Consider the following 19920-nt stretch of genomic DNA (forward strand, 5'->3'; position numbering starts at 1 on the left):
TAGATAACAAGAGCATCTGATAAGAACTCAAACAAAACCAACAACAGATGAAAAGCATGCTAATTTGCCAAAGAGTAGTTACACAGCCCTGTCTGTTCACAACTGTCACTTAACATAGATGGATAAAGGAGAAAGCCAGAAAATGAACATGAACATTCTTATAAGCAACCATATTTCACATTACTCAAGTATTATAGGAAACAGAACAGAGCAAATATCTCTTAGCCACATTGCTAAGGCTCCACACCCTCACATTCGGTAGATCCTATCACTCCCACAGAATATATTTTGAAAATAAAACGACTCTTACAAGGGACAATAACGCTTCCCTTCAAGTGGAATTTTATTCATGAAAATAATGAAGAGGACAAAAAGCATCTTAGAATAACTGACATTCACCCCGATAAAACAATAATACCAAAGACACAGGATGAGTACTTTTTACTCAAAAATAAAGGTCTGCAGCTATTTCTTGCAGGCCCATTCCATATCATACTCACTACTATTTCAATAATGAGGCTGACAGAGGCTCAATATTCTGTACACCTGACCAAGATGCTGCAACACTTCAGTTGAGGCTTCAGAATTTGTTGACACATGGCACCACCTCTCAGGGAGGTGAAAGGCATGTCACAACCAAGCTGCGTTTCCAGCTGTGACATGTCTCACTACAGAAGGGCAGGAGGGAGAGGAAGAGAGAGAAATTATTTCCTGTATCATTTATCAAGACTCATGCCAAAATGCTTTAGTCTTTATTCACATTTAGTATTTTTTTTGCTGTTCAGTGGCCTTCAAACCAGTTAAACACAATAAAAAATAGATTTTAAAGTTATATTATTGAAATGTATTGAATAATGACTGTCAAGTTTGGAAACTAGCCACATATGAATGAATGTTATCTATTCCTCAGTCCTCCAGAGAGGGCTATAACTACATGTGATATTCCTCTGTGCTGTATTTTGCATTTAGATTTCTGATTTAGCCAAAATGCGTTAAAAAAAAATGTGTAAGGCAGCTGCTGAATTAAAACACATCTGTGTATAAAAGGAGCTTTGCTTACTTTAGTGAAAGCAAGGAAAGTTTTACAGTGAAAAAATTTCTTTTGATAGCCTAAAAACAAATCTTCAAGTAGCCACTCTATATGCATATGCAAAAATTCAAACTCAAATTGATAAACATATACTGAAGGCATATTATATACAAAGTACAACACAGGAAATAAATACTACAATGTATGAGGGACAGAGAAGTTAAAATGACAATGAAATGTAGCACACAAACGTAACTTCATTATCTACATGTCGAGAATTGAAAAACAATTCATGTTAATGAATCAAGTGTGGAAGAATCTGACCCACAGAAAACCAGGCATGGGTTCAGCAGGGCATGCTCTGTGAGGAGGGATGCCTTCCCATGCTGTTAGCACTGCGCCACCACTTGAGATTCCGGAAACCAACTCAGAAAGGAGATGTGGGCACAGTCTGACCAACCAAACTGGAAACGCAGGATGCAAACTCCATTTGTACCATGAGGTCAAGAGTTGTCTCACATTTCCAAGCTGGGTTAGTGTAACAAATTTACACACTGATAAATTATTGTCTTAGAGATTTTCCTTGTATGTTTCAAAAAGATATCTGAGAATGAAATTTTGAGCGAATACACAAACTGCCCAATTAAAATGCACAATATGATTGATACTGTCCACCAGACTATAGAAAACCCACAATCCATGTCTCTAAAATTCAGAGTAGCTTTAGAATCTATCATTGGCATTGAAATGGTCTGTAAAAACATGGTGCAAAAAATACTTCATGGTTACGCTTAAAATAATTTCTGCCTAACACTGTAGCTTCTTGGGAGTATTGACTACTTTTTAAATTATCTTCATGTGCACAAAACCACCGTCATAGGATCTGAACATACATAGGTCTTAATCAGTATTTAAATTTATGTATTTATCTATTTATTTAAATATTTTTTAAAACAATTGAACATCTTAAATAGTGACATAATTTTAATATTTACTTATAACCAAATGCCATAAGTGAGGTACAGAAATGTACAATTGACTTTGTATTTCATATTTCATAAACAAAAATAACACAGTAAAAGATACTCTATTACACCCCCAAAGTATTACATGTATTTTTCCACATTAACTAAAGATGGGTGGCATGATTTTTAAGGACAAATGCCAACCAATAATGTAAGATGAAGTGTGGGAGCTATTTAGAAAATGAATTAAGAACATATATTTCATCAAAGTAAGGGGAAATACAGTATTAAAGCAACTTTTAGTATGTTTTGTATCAAGTCATCATTCAACATAATAAAAAATAAGACTATAGAAAAGGTGTCAAAGTTTAGTCCTTGCAACTCTTCATGAAAAAGAATCAGAAATTCAAACTGGTGAGAGGACAAGTGACACATGGGATGCTTCCCTGTGAAATGTTTCTCCTAGAACAACAGCACAATGCATCTAAATGAGCTGAGATCCTTACCGCCAATTGTACTGATGATGTATCAGCTGGCATGGTAACCTACAGTCTGAGTTCAGGATATTTGCTAGAAGCTCTGAGCATATTAACCTTCAGATCAATGAAAAATCAACTCTAACAATAACTAACATAAAAAAGCAATGAGATTTTATTCAGAAATATATTTTAGCACACAAACATATAAGAGAATCAATCAGATCCTCAGTAAATTTAACAGAAAAAGAAAAGAAACCTAACAGGACTAAAAGATCTATAGAAAGAAACTTATTATCTAGCACATAAACTGTATCCATAATTTTATAAAAGGCTTGTCTTTATTGACATGAATATTGATCAACAGTCAAAAAATCATTAATATATATTATATATATAATAATCATCAATTTTGGCATTTGCATGCTGAAAAGCAGAATACTTTCAGCAATTACATACTTTATTAGAATAATACTCTGTTTATTGAGTTTTATGGATATTAATTTAAATGACAAATGCCATATATGATTATATCACTATTGAGTTAAAAATACAAGTAAAATGTTTTTCATTCTCTACACCATCAAATTCTAGATTTAAATAAAGCAAAGTCACGAAACAAACAAAAAGGCAACAATAAATATTGTGGCACATTAAGAGAAGAAATGGAGGCTAAGTAATAATGTCAATATTAAGAATCATAACTATTTGGAAAGATTTTTAAACTCATTTGTTTTTAGAAATAGAATTTAGAGAAAATAGAATTTGACCTATTCTGTTTCCAGTTTATGGAAAAGGCGACAATTAGTTACCACCTTTTTATATCTAAAAATACTACAATACAATTGTCATCTTAGGAAAAAATAACTTTCATATTGAGTTCAGAAAACATTAAAGAAACATTACTACACTTATTTTATTGTAAATGCATCATCTAGAGAAAGCATTTAGATGTTTGTGTATACTGTATTTGTCTTTAGTAGCACTCGTAAATGTCACCACTTTTCGCAAAAAGATAGACTTTGAACTAACAGAAGAGTAATTTGACAAACAAATGTGTTACTTGTGATTAGGTATGCTTAAATTAGTAAGAAAAGATAGAAATAAACCTTAAACATCTGGATATAAGAAGTATTTAAAATAAGAATGAAAGTGTAAGATGCGGAGAAAATTCCACTCAGCTCTTTCACAAAATGAACCTGATGGAGGGTTGAATCACAAGGTGGACAATTCAATTTTCCACCTCAAACTCAACATCAGCCAAACTAACCATGAACATATTATAATACAATAATTATCTAGAAGCAAGGAATTTTCTTTAATTGGCTAGATCAAGCAAAAAAGCAGAACAGCAACAAATCCAAGAACATTCTTTCAAACAACAGTTTCTAGTACATTCTACAACTTCCAATCAAGAATTTGCACAACCATGAGCATAAATTTGTTCATGTCCCAAATACAAGGGAATTGTGTAGAAGTAGTAAATGCCATCGGTATTTGGATACGCACTGTGCAGTTTAGAACATATAAAGAACTACAACATGTTATTGGGAGGCCCCAACACTACTGCTTTGTTTAGTCTGTGTAGTAAGGAAGCAAGATAATCACAGAATTATGCTTCTGGAACAATAATCTATCAACACAGTGAAGTAGAAAGGACTTAAGATACTAAAGTCATATCGTGAACTCACAGGAAGACGCTGAAACAAGCACCAGGATTCAGTTTGCAGACACCGCCAGGCAGCAGGAGATGATAGCTAGAAATACAGGCTCTAGATCCAGACTGTCTCGGTTCAAATCTTGATTCCAATACCTGCTAATTGTTCAAGCTTAGACAAATTACTTGTTAATCTCTTCTGTAGAGAACATTAATAATCATGGGAAATTACATTATTCAACAACTGTTTGATTGGTATTGTGAAAAAGAAAATTTTAGTTACAATTTTAAACCTCGAAATACAATATATTCCATATTTTCTCTTGTTTAAAAATAACAGAAGGATAAACCTAAAAAAATAAAACAAAATTGGAATCCTACTGGAGATGCGGAAGGAATATGAGAGAGAAGCTGGGGACGAAAGCAAGAAAGACAAATGCTACAACATTGACTCTGAATAGTCAGGGACAGGCGACCACAGTGCCGCTCCATCAGCACATCTGTATGTTTTGAAAACTTTCATAGTAAAAACTTGGAAAAATTTTAAAACAAAGGAAAAAGGACAATAATATCTAAAGGGAAAAAAAGCATGAAAATGCTATGATAAACCACTGATGTGTTATTTGAATCTCTTTAACAAAGATACAAGAATAAAATTAAAAGTTTCACAAAATCGTATAAGCAAGAATTACTTATGCAACCAGGTCATATCATTTTTTTAAAAGGCTTTAAAAAAATCCTATTTTTAAAAATTTACTTCCTAATCCTCTGGCTTCACGATAAAAATATTTTTTGTCTGTTTCTGTGATTGTAGTTATCTGGGAATTACAATCAGGACACTGGGAACTATGAGAGAGGACAGAATCTTATGGATTGTTCTTCAACAAACTCAACTACTTTCTACTTTACCGAGAATTTTATATTTAAATTGATCCTTAAAAATAATTGAAAAAAGCAAAATTTAGGATCTTTTAAAATTAATAACTATTGAAAAACTCAAGATAATAATTTGTTATATTAACTTTTCTTAATGCTATTCAAACAATTTCAATAATACCTCTAGAAATTACATATTTCTGTATAAATTGAAGACTGCGACTACACATCCAATGCAAAAAGCAGCTAACAGGACACTTGCTACTTGCATCACTTTATTTCATCATTCAATTACTAAGAATTTTTTCAATACTTCCTTAAAGATATATTAACAAGTCACAATTTCTAAGTTTTCTACAAAATCACAAACTTCCACTTTCTGGTACAATCTATAAATGGTGTAAGCATAAGCCCCCACCGCAACAACCAGAAAAGGCTGATTAATCACAACCATGCCCGCAGCAATATCAAGGAAGCTGTGGGACCACCAGAAGGAGATGAACTTCCTAGCTAGGCTGATGACAAAAGGCCACTTTCTCCCCCAGGTCATTTGCCAATTCCACCTCACGTACACATCAGGCTGGCCCCACGTCGAAGGGCTCCACTGGGGTAAAAGGAAACCAGCAGAAATCCTGACCACGGCACACTGACAGACTGGGGCCTAGAGGAACCCACGTGCGAGGCTGACCTTCCTTCCCACAGGACGTGTGCACTGGTGAGGTGAGGGCTGGCGGGGACAAGACAGAATGAAGTTTACTGTGGCCTCACAGCACCCAGGGAATGAAATCCCGCTAGAGAGAAGGGAAGGGGCCTGTCACAAATACAGACTCACCCTCCAGAGACCTGTCAGACTACAAAGCTGCATGGGGTGTGAGACCAACGAACACAGCTCAAAACCTTGAAAGGACAAACAGATTTTGCACACTCTTTTAGGGCTGCAAAGGAGAGAGAGCCCACCTCCACCACCATCTCAACCAGACACAGGACGTCCTCAGCTAAAAAGGGAGACAAACTGCACAAGCAGGAAGAGCCAGACCGATGCAGCTGGCTCCCTTGTTGGGAGAGGTGGGCATCCTTCACCTTTTCGGCCCAAGAGAAGAAAGGGGCATCTCCTGATCAAATGAAACCATGGGCCTCTAAGTTCTTTCATATACCTCGGTAAGCACACAACCAAGAAACTACTAGAAATGTAAATAGGCAGGAAAATGCAACCAATAATTCAGAGTAAAAATAACCAGACAAATAAGTATGATCATCATGTTAAGGAAAACAGATAAAAAGAAAGACAAAAATGGAGAACCGAAACAGAAAACTGCAATCTATATGAAAAAATCAGATGAACATTCTGGAACCAAAAAGTTAGATTCACTGGATAGCTTAAAAGAAAAATCAACATAGCAAAGGACAGGATTAGTGAATGGCGAGAGTCAAAAGAAAATACCCAAACTGAAGAATAAGGAGAAGAAAGAATGGAAAGAACAGGTCAGAGCACACCAGACATGAGGGACACAGTGTAAAGGCCCCTGGCACATGGACATGCAGATACATGCACTCCCACAAGAAGAGGGAGAGACAGGAGCGACAGCCAACAGCCAAGAAGTTCCAACACTGAAGACACACCTCCACCTCCACATTTAGGAGGCTCAGCAAACCCCAAGCAGAATGAAAACACACACACAGACACACATGCTCACACGCACACACCAACAGAGACATACACACAGGTACATCCACACACACGTCACATTATAATCAAAGCGCTGAAAACCAAAGACAAAAAGAAAAGCATAAAAGCAGCTGGGGGTGGAGGGAAGAGACATTTTCTACAAAGGAAAAACACAAGTTATCTAGAAAACTAAAATGTAATGTGGGAAAACCAGGTTCTGGCTGTTTGTGGAATGAGATTGGATTTAAAATGGTATATTTGAATCAGATTAAAAAAGCTTGTAGGTAATTTACTGAGTAGTTCGCTATGTATTAGAAAATATACAGGGGCGGGCCTGGTGGTGCAGCAGCTAAGTTCGCACATTCCTCTTTGGCGGCCCAGGGTTCCCCAGTTCAGATAGCAAGTGCGGACCTATGCACTGCTTGTCAAGCTATGCTGTGGCAGGCGTCCCACATATAAAGTAGAGGAAGATAGGCATGGATGTTAGCTCAGGGCTAGTCTTCCTCAGCAAAAACAAAAGAGGAGGATTAGCGACAGATGTTAGCTCAGAGCTAATCTTCCTCAAAAAAGAAAGAAAAAAGATGGCATGTCATTTAAATATCACAACTTTCTGTGACAAGTATTATTATCTTTTTTTTTTTTTTTGAGGAAGACTAGCCCTGAACTAACATCCGTGCCCATCTTCCTCTACTTTATACGTGGAACACCTGTCACAGCATGGCTTGATAAGTGGTGCACAGGTCCACACATGGGATCTGAACCAGCGAACCCCGGGCTGCCAAAGCGGAGCGTGTGAACTTAAATGCCGCACCACTGGGCCGGCCCCTATTATTATCTTCTTTTACACAAAGAAACTCTAAGCTATTTGCCAAAGGTCTCACAGTCCCCAAGTGGAAGAGCTAAGACACATCCAGAACTGTCTGAAACCACGGTTATGCTCTCAGATGGTCTGTGTGCTGCTTCACTTCAAGAGAAGGAAACGAGAACCTGGGACAACAATGGACGGTTTACAAAAAGAAAGTTAACAGAATAATGCGCAAAGATTAAGGACAACGAAATAAAGGAAAAAAATAGGTGTGAAGCAACACACAAAGGGAACCTCAAAACTACAGAGAACAAACGCAACGTAACAAAGTCAAAACTAGAATGACTAGTAAAAAATAAAACTGTGAACCATACTTGCCAGATCTACTGAGATGAATGTAAACATAGTATTTGACCTAATCACATTATTTACTTTTTTCTCAATCTGCTAGCAGTTTAAAACCAAGAGCAAGATATAATTATATAATGCTATTCAGCTTTAAAACACACATGGATTTCACAGGATAATCCTAATGAATTCTAAGACGACAACTCAGTATATCAAGTGGTGACGTTACTAATAAAAAACTTAAATCTTCTTTGATGTTTAAATAAAATATAAAACAAGAGAATAACTATGACACTGTTTCATCAACATCTCAAAAGATAAAAAAAATACAAAACTGTATATCAGAACTCTCAAATTCACAAATAACTAGCAATAAAAGCTTATGACATGCAAAATACCAACCATGAAATTAGAATCTTTTAAGAATATAAAAATAGAAATAGAATAAATCATAGAATAAGGGCCTCCCATCATTTTTACCTACCTCAGCACTATAAACATATAAAAGCATGTTTTTAGGAAAAGATTGAAAAAATTACTAGCTGGGAGAATCCCAAAAGAGAGTATCCAAGGCAAGTTACTTTGCAACCATGCAGCACCATGTCAACCATCACATGGTTAACTGAATACAACATAACATTATCATGTAGAAGAGAATCACAGTGCAGGTAAGTCGAAATTTACTTACACTAAAACAATTCACTTTAGAAAAAGTAAATGGAGTTCGAATCGATTAACCTGTTCTCTCAGAATGACCTGTGGATAGTGTGGACAAGAGAGAGCCCAGTCACACGAGGAGACCTGATTTCTTATATTGCCACCATTACCAGAAAAGCCCTGATTAACAAAGCTCATGGGTCAAGGCCTTGGCGTCATCTTGAGAGGTCTAACATTATAGATCCCCAGGGCCTGGGAAACAGTGCAATCTCAAAAACCATCCAGTTCAACAAACTCCAAGTCAAACTCAGTAAGAACTGTAATGACTAATTCTCTGTCTTGATGCGACCAATAATGTCTTACCCAACTAGGAAGTCTCTCCTGGAAGCACTTTTGTTACTTAGCGATAAGACATCCACACTCCAGTTTTCCCTTTCAAGTTGCTCTCTCAGATTCCACTGTAGTCTCTTCATCTTCCTGATCTCTAAAGGACTACCAAAGGCTTGGTCCTCCTCTTTCTTTCTCTTTTGGCTGTAGGTGATTGTTCCCAGTTTCGGTACTTTAGATAGCTAGTATGGGACCCTATGTCTTAAAAAGTTGTACCTTCAGACCTGGCCTCTGCCTTTAGTTCTAGAATTACAAAAACAACTTCCCAGTCAACATCTTCACTTGAACGTCCGATAGTATTTTAAATGTAACTCTTGATTCCCAAAGACAACTCAAAAAGTGTTCCTTTCACAGTCTTCTGCATCTCAGTTAAAGGCATCACCACTCACTCAGTCCATTCCATTCTTGATTCCTCTCTTTCACTCATATCTTACAATCAATCCTTCAGCAAGTGCCATCAGCTCTGCCTTCGAAATTTATCACAAATCTGACCGCTCCTATCACCTTGGTCCAAACCACCACCGTCTCACATGAACTAACTTCTTTCAGGGGTTCCCCTTCACACCTCGTCTCTATGCCATGACCTTCCTGACTCTGATCATTGACCTCCACACACTCTGAGGGTACATGAAGACTTTCAAAAGAGTACCTTAAGTCTAGATGGTTTAAAGGGATTGATTCCTGATCCCTAGCTCCATTTATTCTCTTCCTTTTACCGATCTGCCTATGAAAGCTCTTGAGGTAGAACCACAATGCCAGTTCTCCTTAACCACATCCTATTTCACAACTGCCTTTCTCTGATTTAACAGAAGAAAGGTATCCTTCTCACCCATTCTGTACCATGCTCCAAAGTGATGAAAAGCCACTAGGGCACCAAAGAAACTATTGTATTGAAAAAGCCTTTTCAAAATCAAGGCACCGTTAACCTGGGGTGGAGCTTCCAGTGTTTCCTGTTTATGCATATTTCTAAGAAAACAGAAGATTGACATTAGAAACAGGGTACCTGGCCTAAATTCAAATACTCTAAATTCAAGTACACTGTAGATGGGATGGTGAGAGTGATGACAATTTTTCGTTAGAGATCTTGCCTCATCAACCCTGAACAATTATCAATGAAAGACATCACTTCTAAAAGAGAGTAATGCAAAAAGAGAATGGTAAGAATACGGAAGTGAGTAGAACCTCATTTCTCTAAGGCAAAGAAACTCATGGCAAAGACCCATGCCTTTTCTAAGAGGGGGATTACTTCAGTTTTTGCCTTTTTTTTTTTTTTAAAGAATCCTAGGAAATGATTTGTTACAAACACATCCTATCTACAAACTGATTATGATGAGCTAGGAGAAAGAGCACTCTCATTCACCCATGTCTCAGTCTATCTCAGTTGAATGCTTTTTTTGTGATTTCAAGGAGGAAAAGGTGAAAAATTCTACATTTACTTCCAGTAGACCAATATTACAACAGTAAAAGAAACATCTCTGAGAGGTAATTTAACATTTATATTTTCTTAAACATTTATTCAAACTTGTGGGAGGAAAATACCATTAACTTCTACATAAAGCCTATTGGGTACTATCAATTTTTACTGAGTGCATATATGTATCCACTCATCAAGCACCTCTCCGCTTACTTGTTTATTCCTAGCGTGTACTTTAACAACTGTTTAACAATTTAACAAGTGTTAAAATTAGACTAAGTTTTAAAACAATGTAATTGACCCTACCATAAAGACATAATATATACAATCTATAAACATAATGTATAAAAATTTACCTAATAATCATTAGAACTCTATTTCTAAGTCTCGCAATTATAGTATCTCAATATCATTTATGTTTACTATTAATTTCCACCAGACTTTGTCTCATCCTATTAATAATACTCATCCATGGGCATATAAATTGAAATTTTAAGAACCCTCTCCATCTCGATAAGAGACGAAATTCCAATTACATTATACTTCATATATTTAATATTTATCAATCTTTGTATTAATTTTGTTGTTTCAATCAATTATGTAGCAGTAATAATTATAATAATCCTTTCCAGATGAGTTTAACACTTAGAGCTTTATGGCCAAAGATACATATGGTGTATATATAGAGATATGTACATGCACATAATACACAAACACACAGAAAAACGATAGGCTGATCATTAAAATATTTTCACATATAAAAACCACAAAATAAAATTTGTGGAGGAAGTGGGGGAGATATATGAGTTCAAGAAGAGAAACAAATATAAATTTTCTGACGGTTAAAGAAGAGCTTTGCCATGTATTTTTTTAAATGGATGACAATGTGTATCAAATCATCATGGTATTATCCTATTGGACACATTTTTTAAAGTGGCATAAGTGATATTTTACAAAGTCAAGTTTTACTATACACTAGAAATTACACCTGTATAACTATTTATACTTGTGATGAAACGTTGAGGTCCAATTTAACAATGGGGGGTGGTAGAGACTTTTGAAAAATTATGCAGGGAGCCCTTGAACACTGCTTTACGTGCACTAGAGTGATTCTTCAAAGTGTTGCTCACCCTCTTAAAACTTTTCTATGAATATCCATGGCATGAAGAATGCAAACCCCTCTCCGTGACTTTTGGGGCCCTGCATGATTGGGCTACTGCTCAGCTCTTCTTGAAACACTGCCCTCTCTGTACCTATGTCTCAGGCACAGTGACCCTCCTCAGTAAACTAAAGGCACCAATTTTGTTCCTACTTCAGAGTCTGTACTCTCTCCTCCATCTGCCTGGAATGCTCTTTAATATATTCGTTCTCATCATTCAAGTTTCTAGTTAAAATGCTTCAGAAATAATACTCTGCATTCTTATAACTGCACTTGAGTCTGCAATTATCTCAAAAAACCTTTTCGTAAAAAGCTTTGGAGTTGCCTGCCCTGAACGGTCTGTTTAAAATCACTAACCCCTGCCCACCTGTCACCCCCTGGCCTCCCATCCAACATTATTCCCTCCATAGTATCCACTGCTTTCTACGATGATTTACTTGCTCTCTCACTCATTTTCGGACTCCCCCCAAGAGCGTAAGCTCCAGGAGTCAAGAGCCTTTATCTTGCTCACCCCTCCACTCCTGGAATTCAAAACCAGGTTGGACCTCAGTAAATTTTTGCTAAATGAATAATACGCACAAAGTAAAGGTGATTTCACGGTTACAGAATACCTTCTAGATGTCAAACGCTCCCCTATGCCATCTATATGCTTAACCTCCTTATAAGAATTCTGAAAGGAAGAGTTATTCCCTGTATTTTTACTTGAGTAAACTGAGTTTGAGAGGTTAAATAACTTGGCCAAGATGGCATCAGTTAATAAGATGGCTATGTTAGGCTTAAAATTCAGGTAACGGATTTTAATTCTTATGCTAGAGTTTTATTCATTATGATGTGCTGTTATTTTATTTCTCTCACAGTACTTTTCACTTATTATCTCATTTGATCCTCTCAATAGTCTTCATCTTATTATATCAGCCTTACAGATAATGAAACTAAGAGAGTCAAAGAGATTTATCCTAGGAAATAAAGCTACTTAGGGACACACCAGAACTCAGGTACTGTAACCCTGGCTTTAGCTTTCTTTCTGGAATCCCACAGACGCAGAAACTGAGACAGAGATTTAAAGCAACGTACATGAGGTCACACAGCTGGACAGAGAAAAGGCTGAATTAAAACTAGACCAACTGGTTATTAATCAAGTGAACTTTCTAACGTATCATATTGTGCCATGGTGAAATGCTTAGGAGTTTACAGTTAACAGACTTTCTGAGATATGATAAAGATTTTGTTAGAAACATTAGCCATGCTAATGAAAACATAAGTAGTCCCCAGTAAGAGACCCAGTTTACCTGGGATATATGTGCCTATGGCTACACTACACCAATGTTCACTCATTGCTCCAGAATAGTGCAGAAACCTGATTGCATACATGTTGCCTTTGATCTCTACAAAGTACAAATCTTCCTTATGAATATTTAGTATTATGCAATAACATTTTCCTGTGTTCGAGAACAAAGTGGTCATTAAAAAATCAGGATGAAAATTTTTAATGATTCCAAAAGATTTATATCTCTAGAAAAAAAATGGTGTATTAGAAATAGGAAAGTCTTTTAATGTATATACCCTATGATCTTCTATTAAACAGGAAAGAATGAAACAGTAAAAAAGTTGAGAAATCAAGTAGGAATATTACAATTTTCTCATGAAAACAGCATATCACTGTGATGTGCTTACCCAGTACTCACATATGCCTTAAAATAATGAACAACTAAAAACTGGAAAACAATAATAAGCTCCAACTAAAACAGCAGATACAATTTATATCTGAGTCTTTGTCTCTACCATAGTAGGTAGAAACACTCTTTAACGGAGTGTTTATTATCACTTAACACTTGTTCAAACCTGGACAGTAAAACTTTGGTTGAGTAACAGAAGTCAGATCTTTACTCCAAAGTATCACAGATTTCAATGATATAAATTTTTATATCTTCCTCTCCTCACTATATAAAGTTGTGAGGAAAACAAAAGATAATTAAGGTATCCAAAAATCCAATAATGCTAGATATAACAAGGACACTTATGTTGCATTCTGCTACTAAACAATTTGCATGGAAAATGTGAGTAGGTATTTATCAGTACAACCATAAACAGGGAAGTATAAATCAGACCATTTTGACAGTCCGAGTGGAGAATTTAGGAGCAGAAAGCAGAAAGATTTTCAGCAACATATGACAAATTCAATTATTTATTTAGGCTTAAATCTGGTAAAAATGTAATTAAAATTTTTAAATGCAATCAAAGCAGACTTCTAAATAGCACAAGAAGATGAAAGACAAGATTATTCTCATTATAGAGATTCTGATCTAAGAGCCTAAACAAAAAGAAAAAAGAAACACACCTTCATCATGGCGGGTGACTATGTCTTAAAAGAGTCTTTCATCACGCAAAAATGCACCTCCTATAACATAACAAAGCTTTAACGTGGGGGAAAACGAGGTCACTTTTTAAAGTAAACTGTTGTTATAAGGTAACTTTTAATTTGCACATATAATGTAAATTGCTATGGTGAACGCACGTTGGGTCATGGAAACAACGGTAGCTGGATTCAGATGTGACCCGGCAGCCCAGGTGTTCAGGAAAAGTGCTGTTAACAGTGAGGATTGATGATCTAATCAAACTGTCACAGCCAGATCCTCGGCAGGGTGGCTGCAGGATAATATTCAGAAAGCAAGCACATGCTTAGTGTTACTTTAAATTGATGCTGACATTTTCAATTGTGAAAAGAAATTTTTTCCTAAGTAATATAGGAAACAACTCAGCTAACCTTCCGGAGGATATCAGATAATCATGGTAGGTTGTTGTGCAAAAGCTAACTTCTCAGAAATGTGAGCACATATGAAATACAAATAATCGACGTTTTAGAGATTTACTATAGTAATCAACATTTTAATTACTTTCTGTTTTCTTAGATGTACAGTACTACTGCGATGAATATTCTCTCCACGTACAAACAAAGCAGTATTTTTAGCCCGGTATTTGCATTTGGTGGCAAAAAATTCTAACAAGGGTACAAATAAACATGAGTCACGTGCTGATTAATCTAAGACTTCTAAAGTCACGTGTTAATTAGAGTAATTAATATGATCTTTCCTGGTAATACTAGGCATTTGTCACATGGCATGCATAGAAAAACTGTGATTGGATAGTCAGATTTCAAAAAGATGTCCAACTCCACAATATTATGAGGTTTTTTTAATCATTGATGATGGCAATTCAAAACTGAGTGCCTAATTATTAAAACAACAGTTCCTCCCAGAAAATCACTAGACCAGTCTACAAATATGTGACGATTTACAAATAGCTCAAGTGTGCAAAAAAGTATTCTCCAAATAAGAGAAAGAAAAGAACAATGAAATGTGTTTGACTTCAACTGCAGAAAGTCCTTCGCCAGTCCTGCCCCAGGTTACAGCAGTTCTGAAAAGCGTACACGCAGACAGTGGGCTTGTAGAGGCACCAACACAGTCCCGCTATTCTGTATTCTTGGCAACATCCCGAGCTCTCGACACGCAGCCTTTCCTCAGCAGCCAAGGACAATCAAGTGGGTTAAATTGCCTCATGTTTTCAAGAGGCATTATGAAGCATTTTCGTGAAAATTTTTCGCTCCGTCATTCCTGACCTTTTTGAAACAGTGCCCCACTAAGTATTAATATTGATAAAAAGCATATTATCTCTGTCATTCACTGCTGACACAGACTCAAGGTAACACAACACAGCGTCCCTGGTTCTTATATAAATATGACAAAAGTAGAAATACTGAACTTTCTTTCTCATGTGGAATCAGAACCAGCTTACAGACACTCTGGTAAGACTGACCCACTTCTTAAAATCTGCCCTTTGAAATCTCTCATAAAATCTAACAAGTTGTAAAAGAAACCACATAAACATCTCAAAAACTCAATTTAAAAATTGTTAATATGAATAAGGGAAATATTTTTCTCCCAGAAAGTAAATACTACGTATCCTTCCTTAACAATAAAAAATGAATTTTGCCATGTTCGGTTCTATACAAAGAGAAATCCCATAGCCATATCCTAGATGTTCAAGCAAGTCTTCTTTCACAGGGAGTGCAAACTGTTCAACTCTCACCTCCTAGGAGCAGACCGGCAGCAGCACACTCACAAGCCACAGTGCTGGGTGAAGAGGAGTATTCCCATTAATTACAGGCAAAATTGCCAGTGAGAACAAACCCATGACAACTATAGTGCTTATCAAAGCCCTACAACAACTTCCACGAGAGCAAGGGAGCACGGAGGGCTTCCACTCCAGTTAGCTCAAGATCGGGAAAAGCATTTGAATATGGGGCTTGGAACGATGAGTGCTTTTATGGCACTTTCATTTGACTTTTACAGGTAACAAAATTGTCTGAGAATTATAGGCCAGTAAAATTGGGCCTCACTTCCACTAGCTATCACCCACCAAGAGCCATAAAAGTCTCAGTTTTATTTAAAAAAAAAGGTATTATCACACCCATTCCTTACTAGTCATGACTGAATTCTATATGGCATGATACCATAAGATGCCTTAGAATTCCTACACATTGGCAAAGTAAAAACTTCTACCAGTGGTTGGCTGATAGTTAACTCTATGTTAGAACATAGACTACCATATTTATCACTAATCTTTATTTGACAATTTACTAGAAACTTAATTATTAAAGTATTCCTGGAACATCAAGAGTTTGATAAAACGTGTCCACATTAAAACTAGTAGACATACAAATACGAAATCATCCTTCCACTGGATAACCACTACTCGACATTTCAAACACCCAGAATATGTTTCAATATTTTCTATCAAAGCGTTGTTAATAAAAAGAGGGAATGAGTAACAGAAGAATTTTAGAACTGATCTATGCAAAGCAAATTAGAAATTTCTTTGAAATCTCACTTTTCTGTATTTGGCTACATAAAATAAGGGATTATTTTAATATAAAAACAACATTCTTCTCCATCCTTCCAACAGACAGAGTAAAATAACTACTGTGCCTTGTTGAGAATGAAGGGGAAGACTGGTCAAATGTAGCAAAATATGAACACCCTTAGCAGTTCTAGTTCTAGAATTTACACAAGAGACAATTTAATAACTTGGAAAAGATTTACACATAGCATTGTTTAAACAGTAAAAACTTAGAAACATTATAAATGTCTATTAAATAGTACTAACATGACACATATACACAATAGATTACAAGGCCATTAAATTATAAGGTAAATCAGTATTTATAAAATTACATGGAATAACGTCCATAACATATAGAAGAAACAAAGCAAGCTGCAAAACATTATCTTCAGTATGATTCTCATTTATACAAAATTCTATACATACACTCATACATATACCTGAGAAGTGAAAGATGTTACCAATGAGAGACATCAGCAAAAGCTAACAGATGCTGTCTTTGAGTGATGAGATTTGCAATTGTATTTATTTTTTGTACTTATATATGCTAACTGCATTTTCTAACAAACATAATTCATTTATCTAAAGAGTTCCTTTCAAAATAAAATGTTTCATTTTTTGAAGAGATGCTCACATGAAATGAGAAGAAAAAGGGAAATGGCTGTATTTTTAAGGAAGAGCGTTTTCTTCTAGCAAGGTCACATGCTAATACATCATTTTGAAGGGCTTATGTATGTACCTGAAGAGTTTGGGAATGTTTATTGTTCACAGAGAGTAATTCACACTCTCATTCTGTCATTTCCACAATGAGTAGCATTAATTTATAAGAGGTAACTGGAAGAGGTTAAAAGTGTTCGCTGCTATACCAGGAGAATGGTTTTCCATGTGAAACCCAGAAACTAGCACTGGGTTTCTACCTACTATACTGCTATCATTGGCACCAAATGCAAACCAACTCAGAGATTTCCATGTGTATCTGCTATCTGTTACGAAATTCTGGTCAAACACTAAACTGCATCTTGATTACAGGTTGAATAGCACTGTCCTTACAGGTGGAATACATTCAACTGCCTTTCAGTTTCAGGATGTAATTGAATATAAATATAATAGAAACTATAAAATTAACAATTTAAAGCTCCAACAAATGATTTGAAAAAACATTCTATTTCATTCAAAGTTTCACCGACACCATTAAATCATCATTTCCATGGCCCACAGTTGTGATGCTTTAAATATCTTTACAATGTAAGTGGTAAATGTGGATTTCTACAAAAGCACACTGATAACAAAATAGAAACAGAGTCAGTTTTATAATTTAATCTCATATATAGTGACCAAAGAACATTATGACAAACTAAATGTTTTAAAGTTTTCAGTGACGTGATCAGTTATCATATTCAAGATAAAAAAGTTAAAAAACAAAGATGATAATTGATGACAAAGACAAAATTCATTTAACACTAATTATCATTATTATTTTAAAGTATTCCAAACGGGAATAGAACGTCACGAAAAGTATAGACTATTTATTTTCTAAGTTACTTTAATAAAAAACAAAGGGAAAACAAGACCTAATAAAATATCTAAGTATCTAAAATCACTTTAAATTTTTAGGAAGACCCTGTAAAATATCAATAAAATCACAAAAATATATATTTTGGGATGATGAATTTCAATGTCAACAAGCTATGTTTGAGTTATAAATAATGGTCCTAATTATTTTGCTCCTGAAATAATAAGCTGAAATATTACATAAAGTTTTCTTATCAATGATAGAGCAAGTCATTGACAAACGAAGTCAAGTTGTCCACCAATCAATAAAAAACCATATTCATTCGAGAAACATTTACTCTGACATTGGGCTCCCATGCTATGTAGGCAACAATTAAGCAGCTGATCAAAAATTTCAGTATGTAAAATGGTCTGAGTTGATGTACGCTTCCAAGAAGAAATGGTAAAGACCGGTTTTAGGCTTCTTCTTAGCACAATAACAAAAATACATACTCAAATTGTTCTTTTTGAACTGCTCATTTTCCTAAAAAAATTAAATAATTAGGTAGGCCATAAGATGGTAAAGAAAAAAAAACAGGAGTTGTAGGAGGCAAGAGGTCAGAAGTTCATTTCCATTAAACAAAACCACTAGAAAGCAAGCAGGAAAGATAAATGATCTCAACAATTAGAAAAGTTAGGGGAGGAGGGAGTAATGTGAGGAAAGTTTTGCTTATTGGGAAAATCTGAGAATAAAAACTAACATGAGAATAAAGAAAATCAAAGCTGAATTACACTGGTAATAGAACACAATCTAATCAACAGTCAGAAGCAGGGAAACATACAAAATGTGCACAAGAATATCAAAACTACAATTAAAAAATGGTATGTAGCATTAAGACCAAGTATTACATAAAGCAGATCAAATTCAGAGCTGACTCACACAACATACTTCTATCCTTTGACTAAGTATGCTTTGTGCTCAGGTTATGTCACATGAACATTTTTATTTCATACCTTAAAAACATTGAGAGAGACTGTGTGTGTATCTGTGTGTACATAAGGATATTTCTCTGACTCTCCTTAATGACAGAAAATCTTCTATTGTTATGTGTGTACATAAGGATATTTCTCTAACTCTCCTTAATGACAGAAAATCTTCTATTGCTAATAAACTTATTGCAAGCCATGAGTAATCAATGAAATCAGTGATCAAGATAGACCTGAACATTTGGGGCAAGACTGAGGCGTAATCAGAAAGTAATGGTATAGGTAGGCTTTGGCTAATGAACTAGCAAAGAAATCAAAAACAAAGATTTTTGTCAAGAATGGTGAAATAGAACCTCAAATAGAACCTTAAAGTAAGGAATGTACCCAAAACTGATCTGAATATGTAAATTCAGGTAAAAATGCATCCCACTGCTACCTGCATTACAGGTGCCCATACATGTGCACACGAGACATCTTTAGTTAACAGATAAACACTATATTTAATCCAAACGATATAAATTTTGATACAGAAGTTGAAGTACACATTACATGAGAAATTATTCCTGTCTCTATTTAGTGAAATGAAAAGAAATGCGAACTTTTAAATGCTATTTTTCATATCAATGTCCAACTAACTCCTTTTAGTATTCTCAGGTCATGCAATTCTCAGCATAACGGGTAATAACTAATGAAAATCAATGTTATATCATTGCAGTTAGTTGCATGTGAGATTAAATATTAAACTTTGAAGTACCACAAATTAAGAATAAAACACAAATTTTAAAAAATTATGCTTCAAAGAATGAACCCTGGATAAATGTCAAAAGCAGGAATTCTCCCAAGTGATCCTTTACTACAAAATTAATTCCCATTAGTGGAGGCTCTCCTGTACCCAGTGCCGGCAATGTTTTGTCCTGTGGGAAACAGCTCATGCAAAACACTGAATTTACATATTTCACTATTATGTTCAGTTGTTTTCCTCAGAAAGAGCATCAAACCTCTGTGCTAAGTTTAAAATGAATTACAATTTTGCTGAAGGTTTAATTGCTAAGTAATTTGTTTGAACAGTTTAAACAATTTACAATTTTAGTCAACATAAAAAT

General features: G+C 35.4%; 1 protein-coding gene across 3 annotated transcripts in view; it reads right to left on the reverse strand.

The window, feature by feature from the left end:
* Positions 1–556: 556 nt before the first annotated feature.
* The window catches only part of ZNF407 (zinc finger protein 407), a 208456-nt gene continuing 189092 nt past the window's right edge, over positions 557–19920 (reverse strand). The window contains exon 5 of one of the 3 annotated variants that reach the window (XM_046671441.1): positions 557–668. In XM_046671441.1, the coding sequence (XP_046527397.1) occupies positions 611–668 (58 nt within the window). In that variant the 3' untranslated portion in view covers positions 557–610. Of the gene's footprint in view, positions 669–4169; positions 4288–19920 lie in introns of those variants that run through there. The other 2 variants (XM_046671440.1, XM_046671439.1) reach the window with 2 other exon arrangements.

This window comes from Equus quagga, chromosome 9, assembly GCF_021613505.1.
Source record: "Equus quagga isolate Etosha38 chromosome 9, UCLA_HA_Equagga_1.0, whole genome shotgun sequence".
Taxonomy (NCBI): Eukaryota; Metazoa; Chordata; class Mammalia; order Perissodactyla; family Equidae; genus Equus; species Equus quagga.